General features: G+C 42.1%; 1 protein-coding gene across 1 annotated transcript in view; it reads right to left on the minus strand.

The window, feature by feature from the left end:
* The window catches only part of PPP2R5A (protein phosphatase 2 regulatory subunit B'alpha), a 94,082-nt gene that overhangs the window by 14,968 nt on the left and 57,908 nt on the right, over positions 1 to 21,206 (minus strand). The window contains exons 4-8 of the mRNA XM_026652523.1: positions 15,809 to 15,901; positions 13,470 to 13,600; positions 13,047 to 13,106; positions 11,559 to 11,667; positions 1,802 to 1,855 (exon numbers count right to left, since the gene is read on the minus strand). Of these exons, the coding sequence (XP_026508308.1) occupies positions 1,802 to 1,855; positions 11,559 to 11,667; positions 13,047 to 13,106; positions 13,470 to 13,600; positions 15,809 to 15,901 (447 nt within the window). The remainder of the gene's footprint in view (positions 1 to 1,801; positions 1,856 to 11,558; positions 11,668 to 13,046; positions 13,107 to 13,469; positions 13,601 to 15,808; positions 15,902 to 21,206) is intronic.

The raw sequence follows: 21,206 nt of genomic DNA on the forward strand, positions 1-21,206 counted from the left end.
AAAAAAAAAAAAAAAAAAAAAAAAAAAAAAAAAAAAAAATCAATTTTCCATTGGGGAAAAACAAGATGAAAATTTTGTTTTGGATCAGATCATCCCAAATTGAAACATTTCAGTTTGTTGGCTGACCTGCTGCTGTGCATCATGGGAGAGGGAGTCTGACCAGGCCCATAGAGGAGAATGGGGGCCCAAGGCACCTGAACTACAACTCCCATGACGCACTCTGGCAGCTCAGACAGTTAAATGTTGAACTGACCTCAAACAAAACATTTTGATATTGGAATCAGAGCGGGTACTAGCCCCTTGGACCGACTGTAAACTGGAATATTTTTGCCCCCCCCCCCCCAGTACTAAAACAGGCAAGTTCTTATAATAAAAAGTGATTAGGGGACCCTCTTGAGGTGCTCGAGGCCCTATGCAATTGCTTCGTCTGCTTATGCCTAGTGCCTGCTCTATTGAGAATGTCTCCAGATAGGTTTGCCAACTTTCTACTCGCACAAAACTGAGCACCCTTGCCCTGCCCCACCCTTCCTCCAAGGCCACGCCTCTTCTCACACCATGCCCCCCCTCCCTCTGTCACTTGCTCTCCCCACCCTCCCTCACTCACTCATTTTCACTGGGCTGGCTCAGGGGGCTGCAGTGGGGTTGTGGGTTCCTGGATTGGGCCAGAAATGAGGGGTTCACGGTGCGGGGGGGGGCTCTGGGCTGGGGTGCAGGGTGGGGGTGGGTGAGGGCTCTGGCTGGGGGTGCAGACTTTGGGGTGGGGCTGAGGGGTTTGGGGTATAGAAGGGTACTCCGGCCTGGGACTGAGGGGTTCTGAGGGCGGGAGGAGGATCAGGGCTGGGGCAGGTTGGGGTGGGGGAGGAGAGTTGGGGGGGGAGGGAGGAGTGAGGGCTCCGGGCAGCGCTTACCTCAAGCAGCTCCCGGAAGCAGCCGCCATGTCCCCCCTCCAGCTCTTACACAGAGGCACGGCCAGGCAGCACTGCCCTGTCCGCAGGCGCCACCCCCGCAGCTCCCATTGGCAGCAGTTCCTGGCCAATGGGAGCTGTGGGGGCAGGGGCAGGGTGCGGAGCCCCCTGGGCTGCCCCTATGCATAGGAGCTGGAGCGGGGACATGCCGGCTGCTTCCCGGGAGCCGCATGGTGCAGAGGCTAGCAGGGAGCCTGCCAGCCTTGCTGTGTGGCGCTGCCAACTGGACAGTCAACAACCTGGTTAGAGGTGCTGACTGGAGCCACCAGGATCCCTTTTCAACCGGGCGTTCCGGTCAAAAATCGGACACCTGGTCACCCTAGCACTAGATTTCATTTTGCTGAAATAAAGATTTCAACATTTTGCGTACCAAAGTTTTTCAGGATCTTTCATTGCATGAAACATTTCAGTATTTTGACTTTTTGTCCCAGTTAAGGATGAAAACAAATGTTAAAATATCAATTTCCAGTTGGACAGAAAAATCCAATTTCTGATCAACTAACTGGGAAGGCATGGCCAAGAACACTGAGGATCTTTTCCCAATACTGAGGTCAGTCACATGATCTCAGCAATTTAACTATTTTCTAGTCTATATTCCCATTTTTGTCACAAGTTATTACCAATAGATATAGCTGTGCTTTCAAAATAAAAAAATATTTCTCTTTTTTGGCACGTGTCCTGGATTTACAAACCCTAATTTTTCCGGAAGTGTCTACAGTTAATTACTCAAAATTAGTATTGGCAAATAATGCTATCACTGATGAGAGAACTGCACTGACACATTTTAATTCAGATGAGAAATACAAAAATAAAATACTCAATTGAAAAACACTTACTGGTTCTGTTAATGTCGTATCTTTTTCCAGGAACTGTACAACACAGTAGGCCAGCTAAAATGTAAGTAATACAGTTATTTAACTATTTTAAATTGACACTGACTATTAAGACAACACAACATAACTAAATATCACAAATGATAATGGAAACACTTTAATCAGCAAAATATCTTAGCCTTATCAGATGTAGGTCTTTTTAATTTTTCTTCCTAAGAGAAGGATATAGCTAAATTTAACTAAAAAAAGGCTAAATATATTTCAGACTATTGTATCTTTTAAAAGCCTTCAGTACGTCCGGATGCTTAGTTTCTTATCCTAGAAAAGGCTTCATTTTTTATTTAACTAGGAGATTTGTTTCCTGTGATGCAGATCCAGCATTTAGACAAAGTCTTTTCTAGACATCAGCTCCTCAATTAGGAAGTATGTACCAATAAGCTGCGTTTCAACGTCATGCACATTCAAAATTACTGCTAGCCCAAAAGCTATGTTAACACTGAGTTAAGGTTGGGAATATAGATCACCAATTTAAGGGTAAAATCTAGGAAACTGGAAATCTAGGAAATGAGATGGGTGAGGTAATATCTTTTAATGGACAAACTTCTATTGGTGAGAAAGACAAACTTTCGAGCTTAATACACAGAGCTCTTCTTCAGTTCTGGGAAGAGAACTCAACCTCACAGCTAATACAAGGTGGAAAAGATTGTTTAGCATAAGTAGTTAACACATATTTCAAGGGACCATTCAAGGTGAAGTGGCCCATTAACACCATTCAGAAGCAGGGGTGGGGAGGTAGCTGGGAGGGAAGGGGGTTGTTAATTATAGATTGTTGTAATAAACCCTCAATCCAGTGTGTCTACTCAGTCCATAATTTTTCGTGTTTAGTAAAGTTATGAGTTTAAGCTCCCAGGCTCATTTTTTGAAAGTGTTGTGCAAGTTTCCTTTGAGGATAAGGACTGACAGGTCAGATATAGAGTGATTGCTTTGTGAAGAGTGTTCGCCCACAGGCGATACAGAGTTTCTGTCTTTTATTATTTTTTTGTGGAGTTTCCTTTTTCTGGTCCTCTGGACAGACAACTTAAATTGCCTCATAGATTTCCACCACAAATTCAACAACCAAAACCCATCCATTAAACTCTCTCTGGAACACTCCCACACTAGCATCAACTTCCTTGACAACACAATCCGTGTCAACAATGGAACCCTACAGACAACTACATACAAGAAACCTAAGGATCATCCACACCTACCTTCATAGATCCACTACCTACCCCAAACACATCAAGAAATCTGTTATCTGTAGCCAAGAACTCAGATACCACAGAATACGTTCCTACGAGAAAGTCCAGGATATACACTTTGGCACACTCAAAACTGCCTTCAACAACAAACCTCCTCTGCCCACACACTCCTATTTGTCACTTACGGCCACCCACCACTGGAACCCATATGGGGTATAAGAACAAAAGAACAGCCATACTGGGTCAGACCAAAGATCCATCTAGCCCAGTATCCTGTCTTCCGACAGTGACCAATGCCAGGTGCCCCAGAGGGAATGAACAGAACAGGCAGTTGTAGTAAGAGGAGGCCCTGAGATATAAACCTTGGTATCAGAGGCCTGGTATGAGGCCTAAGGCCTTAACTAAAGTAACGGTCAAGACTTTGCTAACATAAAGCAAAGTTAAGCTGTGAGCCAGAGGCAGGCCCTGCTCACAGAAGCTGGCAAGGAAAGGGCTGATGCTGCAAAAAGAGACATACCTAAAAGGTACTGGACACCAGATATCAGAACATACACTATACCGGAACATTCCACAGATAACCTGGAACAGGCCGACCCATCCCAATGACAGGGGCAAAAGGGTAAAATGATGGATAGAGTTGTTTTGATCGAACCAACATGTACAAGGTGAGAGGCGGCACCTTACTACGTAGAGGGGTTGTACCTTGCTACGTAGAGGGGTTGCACCTCAATACGTCAGGAGTGATGTGTAACTTGTTTGTACCTGTGTATAAGAATGTATCCCTGGGGTGGTGTCTTTGTCCGGCCGAGGGGGCAGTGGAAAGTCCCGCCACTGACTGAGCCGGGTCCATTGCCAAGAGGCATCTATTAGTACTATGCCTGGTAGACTAAGTAATCTATGGGGAACTGCAATTGTGTCCGAGGTCACAATAAACCTAGTCGACGTGACTTTGCATCTTACTAGACTCTGTGGTTATTGGGGGTTCTCGTCGGGTTTGCTGTGTCAGCTATCTGCAGAGCTGGGACAGCACATAGAGGGAACACACGCACACAGCCGAGTGATATCAACATAGGAGAAAGCAGAGCACCACACCGGTAGCATCTGACAACAGCAGTCATCAAGTGATCCATCCTGTTGCCCATTCCCAGCTTCTGAAAAACAGAGACTAGGGACACCATCCCTGCCCATCTTGGCTAATAGCCATTTATGGACCTATCCTCCATGAATTTATCTAATTCTTTTTTGAAGAAATATCTTGGCTTTCACAACATCCTCTGGCAAGGAGTTCCACAGGTTGACTGTGTGTTGTGTGAAAAAATGCTTCCTTTTGTTTGTTTTAAACCTGATGCCTATTAATTTCATTTGGTGTCTCCTAGTTCTTGTGTTATGAGGAGTAAACAACACTTATTTACTTTCTCCACACCAGTCATGATTTTATAGACCTCTATCATATCCCCCTTAGTCATCTCTTTTCCAAGCTGAAAAGTCCCAGTCTAATTAATCTCTCCTCATATGGAAGCTGTTCCATACCCCAATCATTTTTGTTGCCCTTTTCTGAACCTTTTCCAATTCCAATATATCTTTTTTGAGAGGGGGCAACCACATCTTCACGCAGTATTCAAGATGTGGGTGTACCATGGATTTATATAGAGGCAATATGATATTTTCCGTCTTATTATCTATCCCTTTCTTAATAATTCCCTACATTCTGTTCACTTTTTTGACTGCTGATGCACACTGAGTGGTTGTTTTCAGAGAACTATCCATAATGACTCTCTTTCTTGAGTGGTAACAGCTAATTTAGACCCCATCATTATATATGTATAGTTGGAATTATGTTTTCCAGTGTGCATTACTTTTCATTTATCAACATTGAATTTCATCTGCCATTTTGTTGCCCAGTCACCCAGTTTTGAAAGATCCTTTTGTAGCTCTTCACAGTCTGTCCGGGACTTAACTATCTTGAGTAGTTTTGTATCATCTGCAAATTTTGCCACCTCACTGTTTACCCCTTTTTCCAGATCATTTAGGAATATGCTGAATAGGATTGGGCCCAGTACAGACCCCTGCGGGACACCACTATTTACCTCTCTCCATTCTGAAAACTGACCATTTATTCCTACCCTTTAACCAGTTACCAATCCATGAGAGGACCTTCCCTCTTATTCCATAACAGCTTACTTTGCTGAAGAGCCTTTGGTGAGGGACCTTGTCAAATCCACTATATCTACTGGATCCTGCTTGCCACATGCTTGTTGACCCCCTCAAAGAATTCTAATACACTGGTGAGGCACGACTTCCCTTTACAAAAACCATGTTGACTCTTCCCCAACAAATTATGTTCATCTATGTGTCTGACAATTTTGTTCTTTATTATAGTTTCAACCAGTTTGCCAAGTACTGAAGTCAGGCTTTCTGGTCTGTCATTGCCGGGATCACCTCTGGATCCCCCTTTAAAAATTGGTATCACGTTAGCTATCCTCCAGTCATTTGGTAAAGAAGCTGATTTAAATGATAGGTTACAAACTACAGTTAGTAGTCCTACAATTTCACATTTGAGTTCCTTCAGAAATCTTGGGTGAATACCATCTGGTGCTGATGACTTATCACTGTGACTTATCAGCTGTGAGGACCAATGCAAAGAATTCATTTAGTTTCTCTGCAATGACCTTATCGTCCTTGAGTGCTCCTTTAGCATCTCGATCATTCAGTGGCCCCAGTGGTTGTTTAGTAGGCTTCTTGCTTCTGAAGATCAAATAACTACAACCCATACTCTATAGAGACCCCATCCTGAAAGCAATCTTACCTGAACCCCCTTTTCTGGCCTTCAAACAACCCCCAACCTCTCCAACCTCATCATCAGAAGCAAACTCCCCACAGACCAGGACACAACAACTCAAAGCAGCACTAGACCCTGCCAGAACAGATGCAAAACCTGAAGACATATCTCTACTGTTGCAATGATCAAATCCTCCACAACACACCTTTCAAGATCCATGGGTCCTACAAGTCTATCATAACATGTGGTGTACCTCATCTAGTGCACTAAATGCCCCAATAACAACTACGTGGGTGAAACCAGACAATCACTATGCACTTGAACGAACTCACACAGGAAAATAACAAAAGACTAAAACACCACATCACCTGTGGGTGAACACTTTTCACAAAGCGAACATGCTATATCTGACCTATCAGTCCTCATCAGGAAACCTGCACAATACTTTCAAAAGACAAGCCTGTGAACTTAACTTCATAACTTTGCTAGAAACTAAAAAATCATGCACTGAATAGAGACTCTCAATTTTTGCCTTATTACAACAATCTGTAACCCTCTAACGCCCCACCCCCAGCTATTTGCTCCTCCCCCACACCTTTCCTTTGGGGGAGACCCGATTTCATGGTCCATGATGCGTTTTTCATGGCTGTGAATTTGGTACACCCCTAAACATAAGGCAGACAGAGTGCACTAGGTAGTTAATCCAGATTTGCAGCTACTTTGCATTTCCAGAACAGTACAAAGCAGCCAAAGTGTACTGGTGAATCTGCCCCTTAATTTGCAAGTGACTTATTGGTTTAGAGGGCTATATTACAAAGACTGGCACTATATGAAAGGACGGACAGGAGAGCCCAGTCTGAGAGTCCCAATGTCCCTGTACTTTTAAGAGCTTTGCCTACGCTCCTGCCTCACTTCCCCAGCAGTGCTACTTCAGTGTGCATCACACCTGAGGCACTAGTACCACAGAGAGTCTTTCAGGCACTGATGTCCAAATAGCTGGCAGCCATGGAACCTTTAAAAATAGGGACAGTTTGGCACAGTAGTCTACTAACTTTACATGTGTCCAGTCCCCCTCCTTACAACCAACGGAACTGTTGCATGCCAATCAGCTATTGAGGAATGATGATTGGTTAAATTACCTCTGATGCCACAATGACCCAATTAAAGAGTTACCTTAGCTGTTGAGCTGACCTTACCTGTAGCCTGGATAAACAATTTGATTTAACAATTGTTAACAATTTTGCTTCATTACAACCTAGGGTCTTCAGATATAGTCTAAGCCCAAGATTTCAGGAAATTAAATATACAGGAAATTTGAAGTTCCTATTATGTTCATATCATTAAGGACAAAGGAAAGACTAACAGATACTAACTTAACGGAGCCAGTTTTTAAATAGTTATAACAAACTAATTATCAGATTTATTTATAAAAATGCACAAAGTGCTGTAAGTTTGGGGAAGATAACCTCTTTGTTATATTTGAAAAATACAGTGTGAATCCAGGCAAAAACAGAACTCAACCTTAACTATGGAATTGAAACTGACACTCCATAATTAACATTAGAACTACATAATTTGTAACAGAACCAAAAAGCTATTATTATATATCACTGCTTTAATATTTTTTTAAATGTACAATATTTACTAGGCAGAGTAGAGCAGCTTTATCTGAATTGTTTAAGCCCATACGAAAAACGGGGTTACTCACTTTCTTGTAACTGCTGTTCTTCGAGATGTGTTGTTCATGTCCATTCCAATCAGGTGTGTGCATGCGCACGTGCACAGTAGTTGGAAGATTTTCCCCCTAGTAGCATCTGTGGGGTTGGTCGGACTGGGTGCCCCCTGGAGTCGTGCCTTCATAGCACCTAATAAAGGGCCCTGCAGACCTGCCACCCACTCAGTTCCTTCTTGCCGGCTATTCCAACAGAGGGGTAGGAGGGTGGGTATGGAATGGACATGAACACCACATCACGAAGAACAGTTACAAGGTGAGTAACCGTTTTTTCTTCTTCGAGTGCTTGTTCACATCAATTCCAATCAGGTGACTCATAAGTCCAAGTTCAGGAGGTGGGGTCGGAGTTGTCCACTGATTGCAGCACTGCTCGTCCGAAGGCTACATCGTCTCTGGCCTGCTGGGTAATCACATAGTGCGTGGTGAAAGTATGAATGGAGGACCACATTGCCGCTCTGCAGATTTCCTTAGTGGGAACCTGAGCCAGGAACACTGCTGATGAAGCCTGCACCCTGGTGGAGTGCGCAGTGATTGGAGGTGCAGGAACCCCTGCCAAGATGTAGCACTCTCAAATGCAGGACGTGATCCATAACAAAATGCGCCACGAGTAACTGGACCGATTTTCTGAACGGCTTCATTCTCTCAATGTAAAAGGCTAGCACCCTATGGACACCCAGTGAGTGAAGTCTCTGCTCCCTGCTGCTGGAATGCGGCTTAGGGTAGAATACCGGGAGAAAGATGTCCTGGTTAATGTGAAACTGTGATACAACCTTTGGTAGGAAAGCATGATGAGGTCTGAGCTGAACCTTATAGAACACGGTGTAAGGGGGCTCGGATGTTAGGGCCTTAAGTTCAGACACCCTCCTAGCCGAGGTTATCGCTACCAGGAACACGACCTTGTAAGAGCGGTAGGACAGGGAGCACGACGCCATGGGTTCAAAGGGCGGTCCCATGGGTCTAGAAAGAACCAGATTGAGGTCCCAAGCCGAGCCAGGCTGCCGGACATGAGGGTATAGCCTGTCGAGACTTTTTAGAAACTGGCTGACCATCAGGTTAGCAAAGACAGAGCGGCCCTCCACGCCTGGGTGGAAGGCCAAGATGACAGCCAAGTGAACCCTTACTGATGACATCGAAAGCCCCTGCTGCTTCAGATGGAGGAGGTAGTCCAAAATAAGCAGCACTGACGCTAGTGTTGGGAACGAATGGTGCTGTGCTGACCAGATTGAAAATCTCTTCCACTTGGCAAGGTAGGTAGCTCTCGTAGAGGGTTTCCTGCTGCCAAGGAGGACTTGTCTAACCTAGTCTGAACAGGAAACCTCCACCGGGTTCAACCATGGAGCTTCCGCGCCGTGAGGTGCAGCAACCCGAGGTTTGTATGTTGGAGATAACCGTGATCTTGTGTCTAGGAGAAATGTGTACCAGTGCTGGTGGGGCCAGGTTGGAGCTTTCAATTTGACCTGAGCTCGTTCCCTCCAGATCTCGAGGAGTAGTATGGGCAGAAAGGCGTATAGAAGACAATCTCCCTATGGGAGGAGGAACGCGTCTGCGCTAGAGCCCGTGCTGTGATTTTGGAAGGAGCAGAACTTCCTATTGCGTCGTGTGGCGAATAAGTCTATCTGGGAAAATCCTCACCTCTGGAAGATTGAATTCACGATGTCTGGGCGAAGGGACCACTTGTGGCCATGAAAGGACCTGCTAGCTCATTCTGTACCCTGGGAAAATACGACGCTTGTAGGTGTATTGAATGTTCGACACAGAAGTTCGACAGCATGAGCGCTGACACAGGGGAGAAGAGCGTGCACCCCCGTTTGTTGATATAGAACATTGCCGTGGTGTTGTCCGTCGTAACTGATACACATTGTCCCGTTAAGTATGCCCGGAAGGTCTGGCATGCCAGGTGCACCACTCTCAGCTCTCTGACATTGATGTGGAAAGCCAGATCCGCCTGAGACCAGAGACCCTGAGTCCTGAGGTCTTCTAGATGTACTCACCAGCCCAACTCTGATGCGTCCGTCACTAGCGAAAGAGATGGCTGTGGATTGGCGAAGGGGACCCCATAGCACACCTCCTCAGAGTCGAGCCACCACAGAAGGGAATCAAGGACCGGGCAAGGCAGGGTCACAATCCTGTCCAAGCTGTTCCGGGCTGGTTGATACACTGATGCTAACCATGACTGGAGCAGTCGGAGCTTGAGTCTGGCATGCTGCATCACGTAGGTACAGACAGCCATGTGTCCCAGAAGCTTCAGGCAGTTTCTTGCTGTGGTGGTGAGAAACTGTCTGAGACCGCGAATGATACCAGCCAGGGTCTGGAACCTTGCTTCCGGCAGGTATGCCCTGGCTTGGGTCAAGTCCAGTACTGCCACTATAAACTCTATCCTCTGAACGGGGGACAAAGTCGATTTTGCTTCATTTAGAAGGAGACCCACGTTGTCAAAGGTGACCCTGATGAATCTGACTTGAGCTTCCACTTGGGTCCTGGAGTGGCCCTTGATCAGCCTGTCATCAAGGTACAGAAACACCAGTAACTGGTGCCTGGGCAGGAACACAGCAATGACTGCCATGCACTTGGTGAAGACTCGAGGTGCTGCCGACAGGCCAAATGGAAGGACTGTAAATTGGTAGTGGGTATTGTTCACCACAAACCTGAGGTACTTCCTATGGGGCTGAGTGATTGTAATATGAAAGTAAGCATCCTTCAAGTCGAGGGCAGCATACCAATCTACTAGATCCAGTGAGGGGATGATGGAGGCCAACGAGACCATGTGGAACTTGAGTTTCTTCACAAACTCATTGAGTTCTCGCAAGTCCAGGATGAGCCTCGGAGCCATGGCCCGGTGCCAGGTGCCACTGACGGCTGGTCCCTGGATCTTGCCAAGCAGGATCGGCCTCTTTCTGTCCTCTTTTTCTTCTGCCCCAGCGATTGGGACTGGAGCCAAAGGCTGGAGTGCCCCCAAGAGGCTTCATGACGGTGCCGAGCCTCCTTGGCAGCGTCTTTCTTCAACGCCGGATCTCTTAACGACAGCGCTGGAGCGCTCCGCGCCAAAGACAACGTACTGGGACTGGGATCCTCAGCGCCTGGGTCCAACTGAGGTTGGAGATCTGCCTCCAAGAGGAGGATTTTAAGCCACTGCTCCCTCTCTTTAAGAGTTCTCGGTCAGAATTTCCAACAGATCTTGCAGCGGTTTTTTTGGTGACCCTCGCCCAGACACCGTAAACAGGAGGTGTGGGGGTCACTTTTAGGCATGCACTTCGTGCAGTCTTGGCAAGTTTTGAAGCCCATGGATCACGGCATGCCCTGGTGCCAAATAAGGGGAGAAGAAAAACGAGGGGGGGGACTCCCCCATAACAAACTTATAAGTGAACTAACTAAGTTTTAGTTGGTTAATATAGCAATCTATTTACAGCGAAAACCTAAAGTATTGCTAAGCTGCTTGCCGAAGCAAGAGCAAAGGTACATTCCAGCTACTGTCACTGGCGGTAAGAAGGAACTGTGGGGGTGGTAGGTCGGCAGGGCCCTTTATTGGGCGCCATGAAGGCGCGACTCCAAGGGGCGCCCAGGCTGACCCCACAGATGCTGCTAGGGGAAAAATCTTCCGGCTACTGTGCACGTGCGAACGCACACAGCTGGTTGGAATTGACATGAAGAAGCACTCAAAGAAAGAAAAAAATATGCTTCTCAAAGAAAAACATTCAAGATTCCTCTATTCTTTTGTAAATAGTATTTGTAACATGAAGATGACAATACAAAAAAGTACCAACCTTAAATAATGTCTGAGTTGTGATAAACCAGTAAAAACTAAGTTTTCAAATGCAGGCCATGACTTTAAGCCACATTGTTGTGCTCTTCTACTCTTAACAGCGTATGTTAAAAAACATTATGTCAGAAAGAACATTTAAAACTTCTCAATTTCTTTTTCCCCCCAAGTATGGAAAAAATTGTAAGGTTTATATATACTTATATATTAATAAAATATATTCTGTTCCAATAATTTTCCAAAAAACCTACCTGTGCATGAAACAAAGCTAATCCCTTAGCAGTATGCATAGGAATCAACACCTTCATAAGAAACTGTTTGTGTTCTGCTTTCAATGGCAGTGCAAAACCATTAATAATGCTGAAAAACATGAATAAGCACAATTATTTCATCTTCTAAAAATGTGGGAAACTCTTTTTCTTGCTAGATTGAGAACTACTGTACTCAAAGTTGACTATTTTTTATATGTACTTTACAAAATGTGTCTATTACTTTAGGGACTGGGAAGTGGGCAGGAAGCCCATCCTCAGCTATTATCAGTAGGTATAAGGCCATACCTCAGTTATCAATGTCTGTAGTAGACAAGTTCAGTTCTTTTGTGATCTCTGGTTATAATCCAGACTCAAATTTCTAAGATTTTTCCATCTTGAAATCACTGTGGAGTTTAGCGAGGCATATTAACCATAGAGCTTAGTGAGGTTGACACACTGTCCACCCACAATAATTAAAAGGTGACTTTGAAAGAGAAGACAGACTTGTGTCCTATTTTACAACTTTGAGACATAAATAAGGCTTGAAAGTTTATTTGTTTTGGTGGCTTTTTTTAAAATGGGGGCTGGAGAGGAGGTAGTAGTTTGCTTTTTACCTTACAAATTCAGGTCCTGCTTCTTAAGGGTAGACACCATTGCCATGTTTACACCAGTGAAATTTACCAAAAAATCCTCAATGACTCAGCTAATCCTTTATATGGAAGCCCTACTGTAGACATGCTCTTGCAGGAAGAATCAGTGTTTTAGTTAAACCTGCTAAAAGGCAAGTTTAATTGAAGCAGTAATAAACATGGTTCTGATCATTGAAGCTCAGTCTCCCTCCAACTCTCATTAACTTTAACAAGTATTCAGCTGAAACGGTGGGAATTTTTTTGGTAAATTTCACCAGTGCAGAATAGATCTATGTCAACTGTGGAGTACCATCACAAAAATCTCAGAGTGGGAAAGATGAGCAACTGTGAGGGGAAAGGATATTCAGTCAGACTATTTTAACACCTACAAAGCTTTAATGACTAACATGGTAGAGAAGGAAAAACCTGTTAAAGATTTAATATCTTCAATTTAGGTGTAAGAGCTAACAATATACTCCTCTGAGATACACAACTAGTCTCTTAGCAAAGCCAAGATTGAGAAATGTCAATATTTTAAAGATAAAGCATAAGCAAGGGAAAACAAAGCCCTTTTTAAGGAAAAAGCTACCTTTCATGCTTTTCATGCATCATGCCAAAGCAAAAAAGAGAAGCCCAATTTAAAAAGAAATCTTTTGCAGATCATCTCTAAGATTTACAGAAAAGTACACTTTTCTAATTCTATATTTGCATAGCAACATGGAAATATAAAAATATACCAATGATGTCAGTTCATCACTATAAGCATCAGAACAATTCTTCCACCCCATCCCCGAAATAATTGGATAGGAACAAAAAATAATGTTCAACTGTTCATTTTACATTATTGAACCAAACTTACCTTCCCAATATCTCAAGTAGTTCAGCAACACCATTAAAATGTTCTGTTTCATATATAAACCTGTTAAAAATAAGATTTAATAGCACTCAATACACTAATAAAATGAAACTAAGAGGGGGAAAATAATTTCTAAATGTGAAACTCCTTATCAAATGCATTTTATTTTATTTCTAACATTTGTTTTTCTTCAAAGTTAAAAGTCCGTTGGCTCTTTTGGGGTTTATGGTATGTCTTCACAGCAAAAGCTAGGCTAGCCTACCCACGCTAGTTTGAATCCAGCTAGTGTGGATTTATGGAAATAGCAGTGAAGTCAGAATGAACTAGCGAGCCGAATACCTACCCAGCGTCTGTGCCAGGCTTGTAATATCCACACTGAATCCCGCAACAGGCTAGGCTATATAAAGTACTAAATCTATAATGTACCTGAGGAAAATGTTGTTGATTTGTTTTCTGATGAATGCCCTTAGTCCAAGGAATTTTCCATAGATTCGATGAAGGACTGTCTTTAAGAAATCACGCTCTCGTGGGTCTTCACTATCAAAAAGCTCCAACAGCTTTAAAAAAAATATACCTGAGATATTACTTTTTAAAAAGAATTAAACTGTCATTTTGTTAATTCTAATTCACAAGTCATTTAAGTATTATTAGAAGCAAACAACACTGTTCAAATATTCAATATTAAATAAATTAATGTAACTTGTTAACTCAGAAGCTTTATTTTACTGTCCCTTAGCATTTAATCTTCTAAAAACTACACCCAAACCCAACATGAAGCTTCTTATACAATGCACTTCAGTTAAGTCATTTCAACTGGGATTAAATGTCCTTCGATAAATCATTTTCATTACAGTTTTGTATAATTTTATCTAATAACTCAACATTTAGAAAGTACTGCACTTTATAGCTTCAAAAATGTGTAAACAATTCTCACAAATGATGGTGAGATATTTATTTAAGGCCCCTATCCTCAAAGACATACACATGGTTATATAGGCACAGGTAGCCTACTGATTGCAACAAAACTATTCATGTGTTTAAAGTTAAGCACATATATAAGTGTTTGCAGGATCAGGGCCTACATTCTGTAAAATGAAAAGATAAGAATCATGTACATTTTCTCAGGAGAAAGGAAAGAGTGAGGTTCTGACAGAATTATGGTGCTTTTATAAAGAAAGCTGTAGAACAAAAAAATCTCATAGCCATCACAACTATGAATACTTTCTGTCTGGATCGGATATCGGGAGGTAACAAAATGTATCTAAATGACTTCTCATTTCAAAACAAATATGATGCATTACACATTTTATGCTTTTGTTTATACTAACTGTTTTCTTGTTCATAACTTGTCAAGATTCATAATCCTGTGAGATGTAAGTACAGGTAATATTTAGAGAATAATGTATTTATATTGGAAGTGTACTTTAGGGACTTGGGAGTAAACGATAGTCAAACGGGGATTACATATATCTCAGTGATGGCCCACTCAAGCAAGCAAGCGAGAGTTGTCACCCTGCCTTGGTTACCTAGTGATGGAATGCAAGGCTCAACTGTCTAGCCTTGCTCCATTCCAAGACTTTCAATGGAAAACCATCGGAGACAACTGCAAGTAATCGAAACCACTTGGAGGTAAAAAAAGGAACAATACAACGAACAGAGAATCACCCTGCCTATGAATAAAGACAAAAGACTGTTTCAACATAATGCAGTGAGGAAAGGCACTTTGGATCCTTTTATTGAGGAGACTCCGTGAGAGCAGGGGTGTTCTCATGAAAAACTGGATCCTAGTTCCTGTGAAGACAGCCAGCTCTGCAACAGACTGAACTTTGGGAGGAAAACCTGTTTTTATATAGGAAAGATAAATATAAAGTGTTTACCCAGGTTTGAGTTTTATTATTTTGTTATGTATTGTAACTATTTGTTTCCATCACTGCCTCTTGTTTGTAGCATAATTCTCTCCTTTCTTTAATAAAGCTTCTGTTTTATTACGAGTGCTGTGTGTTTACAGGAGCGGTGCTTTAAGGTAAAACTGGTAAACTTGGGGTACTTTTGAGGCAGAGGACCTGGGATTTCTGTGACTAACCGATGTCAGGGGCTGGATATCACAACAGAATGTTTCAAAAGGGACTTGGGGACTGGGATGCATCTATTGTTAATATGCAAGGAAAAGACAAGGCTGGCAGAGCCCAGAAGAGAGTGCTTCAGTGGCTGAAAGACTGGTAGTGTTACGGAGCTGACAACCAGCTAGGCACAGGCAAGCCTCCCTCATGCTGGATGCTGGGGGTAACAAGGCGACTTACAGTCCTGGGTGCCCTGAGAACCATCACAAAAATATTAGCTTATGTAGTTAGAGTCACAAAGCCATTACAATAGCACAGCACTGAGGATTATCTATTTCATGGGGAAACAGTACAGTATATATCACTAAGAAACTTCAATTTGTTTCACAAATTGAAACTACTGTATGTTAAGAAAAAGAATTGTAACAACTCAGTATTATCTCTATGTTTTATATGTTTCTGAATTCCCAGATTACATGTAGTCTATATAGATGTTCCTCTGCTAATATAATAGTTGGCAAACAAAGGATTCTCATGTTACAATACGAATAATTACATTTTAATAAAGCTGGTTATTTTATGACCTACACAAGTAAATTATGCTGTATTATTTAGATATTCAGCTGTGCAATACAAACCAACACCACAACAGCATCCCTTTCAGTTAAGAGTTAATTGACTATTAAATATAAAAATGTTACTCACCTGCTGTACAAATTTCTGATCAATGTATCGCTTTGCAATACTAGGCTGGAAATCTGGGCTCTCCAAAAATCTCAGGAAAAATTCATACACCAACTACAAACAAACATTAAAATGAAAACTTTGTAGAAGTTACCACTACTCTTTACTAAACTAGTAAAGGTTCAAACTACCAAATGTATTCTTATTTCTAGTTATTTTAAATGGGGAAATAGGATATTGAACATATTATAGCATCAAGAAGGGTACAATTAAGAGCCTGTATAAGTTACAGAGGCAAGGACTCAAATATGAATGCAAACAGACCTGTGTGCATCATTAGAAAATTCCCTTTTTAAAAAAATATATATTAATGAAAGTTTGCTCCCCAAAGATACATATAAACTATAATTTTTAAAAATTAATCAGTATTTAAAAAAACAGGACAAATGCACTAAAGTTTAATCTTTACTATGAATTAGGCTTCTGTATACCTGATACCCCAATCCAAACAGCAGTCTTGTTGCAGACTTTAGACCCAACATGATACAGCATATATAGAGTTTTACCCCTAAAGTGTTCAGAAGTGCTGGTCCCGCTCCCATGGGCCTTGGCAGATCCACAGGAGAGAAGGGACTGAGGGGAACAAAAGACTTGTAACAGACCAGAGAGGTATTGAGGGGCCAGAGTTCATGCCTCACTCTTGAGATCCTTAGAAGTTCAATATAGAAAATGGCATGCTTCAAGTCATAGTAGAAGGGGAGGGAAATGCAGGGTGGCAACTACAATCTGTTTCTCCTGTCCCAACCCACTAGATGCACAAGAGTGGGGCCTCTTTATGCAGTGAGAGCTGGGGGTGGAAATGTGTTTCATAGACGTAGGGTGTGGCACAAATTTAGGCATACGGTATCATCAGAGATATGAGGCCTTGGTTGTAACCAACTACCATTTTAGCGTTGCTGTGTGTATTAAAACCCTGTTGAAATGCTACTGTATGGCCACTATTGAGTGGGCCTTAGAAACCTATGAGGAGTAATACTTTTATTCACATATTTAAACTACAGCCTTTAGAACATCTGGTGATACATGGATGGAATCCTACTGAAGGCTAGTCAAATCCTTTTAGAGAACCAGTACCTAAAAAATTAACTAGACTTCCTAAATAAAGAACAAATAAGGTAGTAGAAAAATGCCTGTGATGCACCATCATGAAATACATGATAAATGCGTAAGTGCCTCTATCTGTGTTTGTGATTATCATAACAATTCTCAATTAAGGGGTTTTGAATCAGTGCACCTGATAGGCCCAAGAAAGGAAATTTGCAGTATTTCTCCCAATATTTCTCCTCTTTTTCCCCCTCTGACAAATTCCTAGATTCCGACAAAAGGAATTTAGCAGTAGCCATTTAAGAGGGATTTGAAACTATACACATTACATAAAACAAAATTATATTAAAAGAGAAAACATTGCAAAATCAAGCATGCAAAAGTTAGGAAATGCCAGAATAAAGTTTGCCCATGCAATTCTAATTCTACTCCCCTGTGTATATGCATTATGAGACAGTTAATTACATGGTCACATAATATTTTTGTGATGGAGGCACTAGAGCTTCTCAAAGAACCTTACAACAAATTTGTCAACGTGGTTAGAAGAATATATTTTCCCTAATATTCTCGTAAACAGCTGAATCATTTTTGCTGAAATTCCCACTCATCCTTCACCTAAAAAAAAAAAGCCCCAGGCAGACACCTGGCATGAAAAATTCCAGCCAGAACTGTTCAAGTGTGACAAAGTTATATGGTTTTGCAATGGGTAGTAGTAGGCAACCTGAACTATAGGTGTCATTACATGTGCTGCCTATAAAACAAGACTGATGCTAATGGAAGATTCCTGATACGCTACAGCATGGCACACCCCGCTGCATGTCTGACTTCTACTAATTGCATCAATGACCATGTGGCTGCTTTACATATTTCCTCATATACTACATACAGTTCTGGAACCAAGGTTACTGCTATTGTTCTCAAGGAATGCACTTTTCAAAGTGAAAAAACTATTTCAGCATTCCAAAATCAGACTTCTGATATACGCCAGACGAGAATCTTGAACACTTGAAGAGAATTTAGGTAGCTCTGCTGGCTCTTCACAATCTTCTGACGTCTAGGCAGTCTTACCATTTGCTGTTTCTAGGACACAAAACTGATAACTTGGGCTTTCTAGAATGCTCTCTTCGGAAGCCCTTGAAAGAGGATTATTCTGTAGAAATTCTAGAGATCTATTGCTTTTGTGCCTTGATGTTTTTTCCTTGGAGACCACTAGTATATTGCCATTGTGCTTTTATGCAAATAACTCCACTGTCAGCAAGTCCCACAATTTCTTATACTGAGCAGTAGTTATTGGTGTCATCTTAAACCTTCTTGGTCTAGACCCTAACAGTTCAACCAAACTATCTCAGAATTGCTTTTGATTTGTTGCACTATTTTAGCAGCTGTGCCACATCTGGGGCAATTGTGTCTTTAATACTATTTTATTTAAAGATTACAGCCTTTTGGATTGTGTGCTAGCAGGCTGGTGGTATAAATTATTACACCATTACCTACTGCATTGCTCTGTGGATAACTGTAAACAGGCACAATAAAATGACAACTTGGGACAGGTTGCTGTGGCTCACACAGAAGAATCTGTGCGGAGACAAGAGAAATTCAGGCTTCCTTTTTTTCTGCAGAGCCCAGCTATTTGAAATGTCTGCTGGTAGAGAAACTGCAACTATGGGCTAGAACTCTGCTATATTGTTGAAGGAAGCCAGTCATGGGTGGGACAGGATGCACTGACACACAAAGCACAAGAAACCAGATCCTCAGGTTATTCTAAAAGCACCAACAGGTTCCAATTACTGAAAATCCAATTCATTTGATTCTCCTAGCAGTCAGAGCTTCTTCGACTTGAAAGCACTCAGTTTTAAAGAACAGCAATCCTAAAGCTGCGCTCTCGATGAGAGGCAGTTTAAGCTGGTGTTAGGGCTCAGTGCTGCTGCAGTCCAGCAGTGGACATCTGAACTTGGAAGAAGGGAAAGAAAAAGCCAAACTGCTTCCACTATGGTGGAATGAACAATTCTAACCAAAGAGCAGCATCCAAATCTAATGAATGACCATGTACGGGAAAAATAATGAATCAATAGTTAAGTTGCCTGGCCAAAACCTGTTCATCAGGATGAGTAACTCAGTATAAGGGTGAAGAGCTGACAACAATTTCAAATAGTATCTGTGGAATTCAGACTCTTCAACTGATTCCTCCTAGACAAATATACAGCACAGAAGGAGAAGTTACTCACCTAGTAACTTGAGATTTTTTAGATGTTTTGTCCCTATGGGTGCATCACCATAGCATGCACACATGTCTATGCACTCTCGACTGGAGAATGCAAAGCAGTATCTGCAGGCCTATGCAGACCAGCACCTCATGCTTCCAACCTCGGGAACATAAGCAGGCGTGGACCCACCGCCACTCAGTTCCTGTTCGACTACAGCCAAGGGGAAAGGAGGGTGGGAAGTGGAGCACCCATAGAGTCAAAACATCTCAAAGAACTCAAGTTACTGTAAGTAACCTCTCCATCTTTTTCGAGTATGTGTCCCTATGGATGCTACATTGTAGGAGACTCCCAAGCAGTAAACTCAGCGAGAAGGTGGGTGCTGAAAAGGCAAGTCCAAGATGGTTAGGAGGACTGTATCACCAAAGGTAATATCTCTGGAAACAGGTAAGATGGTGTAATGCTTGGCAAAAGTGCGAATGGAAGACCAAGTTGCAGTCCTACAGATTTCTGCTACAGGATCATCTTTCAGTAGAGCTCCAGATGTAGACTGAGCCTTAGTGAAGTGTGCTATCATCTCTGAGGGGGCTACATCCCAGTAGATTCACAACAGGTTAAAATTAGGGCTGTCGATTAATCATGGTTAACTCAAAAAATTTAATCGCGATTAATCACACTGTTAACGATAGAATACCAATTGAAATGTAGAAAAATATCCAAAAATATTTAATACATTTTCAAATATATTGATTTCTATTACAACAGAATACAGCGCTCACTTATTATTTTTATTACAAATATTTGCACTGTAAAAATGATAAACAAAAGAAAGTATTTTTCAATTCACCTTATACAAGTACTGTAGTGCAATCTCTATCGTGAAAGTGTAACTTTAAAATGTAGATTTTTTTTGTTACATATCTGCACTCAAAACCAAAACAATGTAAAACTTTAGAGCCTACAAGTCCACTCACTCCTACTTCTTGTTCAGCCAATTGCAAAGACAAACAAGTTTGTTTACCTTTACAGGAGATAATGCTGCCTGCTTCTTATTTACAATGTCACCTGAACCTGAGAACAGGCATACGCATGGCACTTTTGTAGCAGGCACTGCAAGATATTTACGTGCCAGATCTGCTAAAGATTCATATGTCTCTTCATGTTTCAACCACCATTCCAGAGAACATGCTTCCGTGCTGATGGCGCTCATTAAAAAAATAATGCGTTAATTAAATTTGTGACTGAACTCCTTGGGGAAGAATTGTCTGTCCCCTGCTCTGTTTTACCTGCATTCTGCCATATATTTCATGTTATAGCAGTCTTGTATGATGACCCAGCACATGTTGTTCGTTTTCAGAACACTTTCACTGCAGATTTAACAAAAAACGCAAAGAAGGTACCAATGTGAGATTTCTAAAGATAGCTACAGCATTTGACCTAAGGTTTAAGAATCTGAAGTGCCTTCCAAAATCTGAGAGGGACAAGTTGTGGAGCATGCTTTCAGAAGTCTTAAAAGAGCAACACTCAGATGCAAAAACTACAGAACCTGAAAGACAAAAAAAAAAAAAAAAAAAAAAAATCAACTTTCTGCTGGTGGCATCTGGCTCAGATGATGTAAATGAACATGTGTTGATCCACTCTGTTTTGGATTATCATCAAGCAGAACCCATCATCAGCATGGATGCATGTTCTCTGGAATGGTGGCTAATATTTATATTTTTAATATATGGAGATATACCTCTCTCAAAGAACTGGAAGGGACCCTGAAATCGAATCCAGCCCCATGCCTTCACTAGCAGTACCAAGTACTGATTTTGCCCCAGATCCCTAAGTGGCCCCCTCAAGGATTGAACTCACAACCCTGGGTTTAGCAGGCCAATGCTCAAGCCACTGAGCTATCCCTCCCCCCCATGTTGAAACATGAAGGGACATATGAATCTTTAGCAGATCTGGCATGTAAATATCTTGTGACGCTGGCTACAACAGTGCCATGCAAACACCTGTTCTCACTTTCAGGTGACATTGTAAACAAGAAGCGGGCAGCATTCTCTCCTGCAAATTGTAACGAAATGTGTTTGTCTAAGTGATTGACTGAAGTAGGACTGAGTGGATTT

The sequence above is a fragment of the Terrapene carolina genome, unplaced genomic scaffold, assembly GCF_002925995.2.
Source record: "Terrapene carolina triunguis isolate 2854851 unplaced genomic scaffold, T_m_triunguis-2.0 Scaffold120, whole genome shotgun sequence".
In the NCBI taxonomy this organism is placed as follows: Eukaryota; Metazoa; Chordata; order Testudines; family Emydidae; genus Terrapene; species Terrapene triunguis.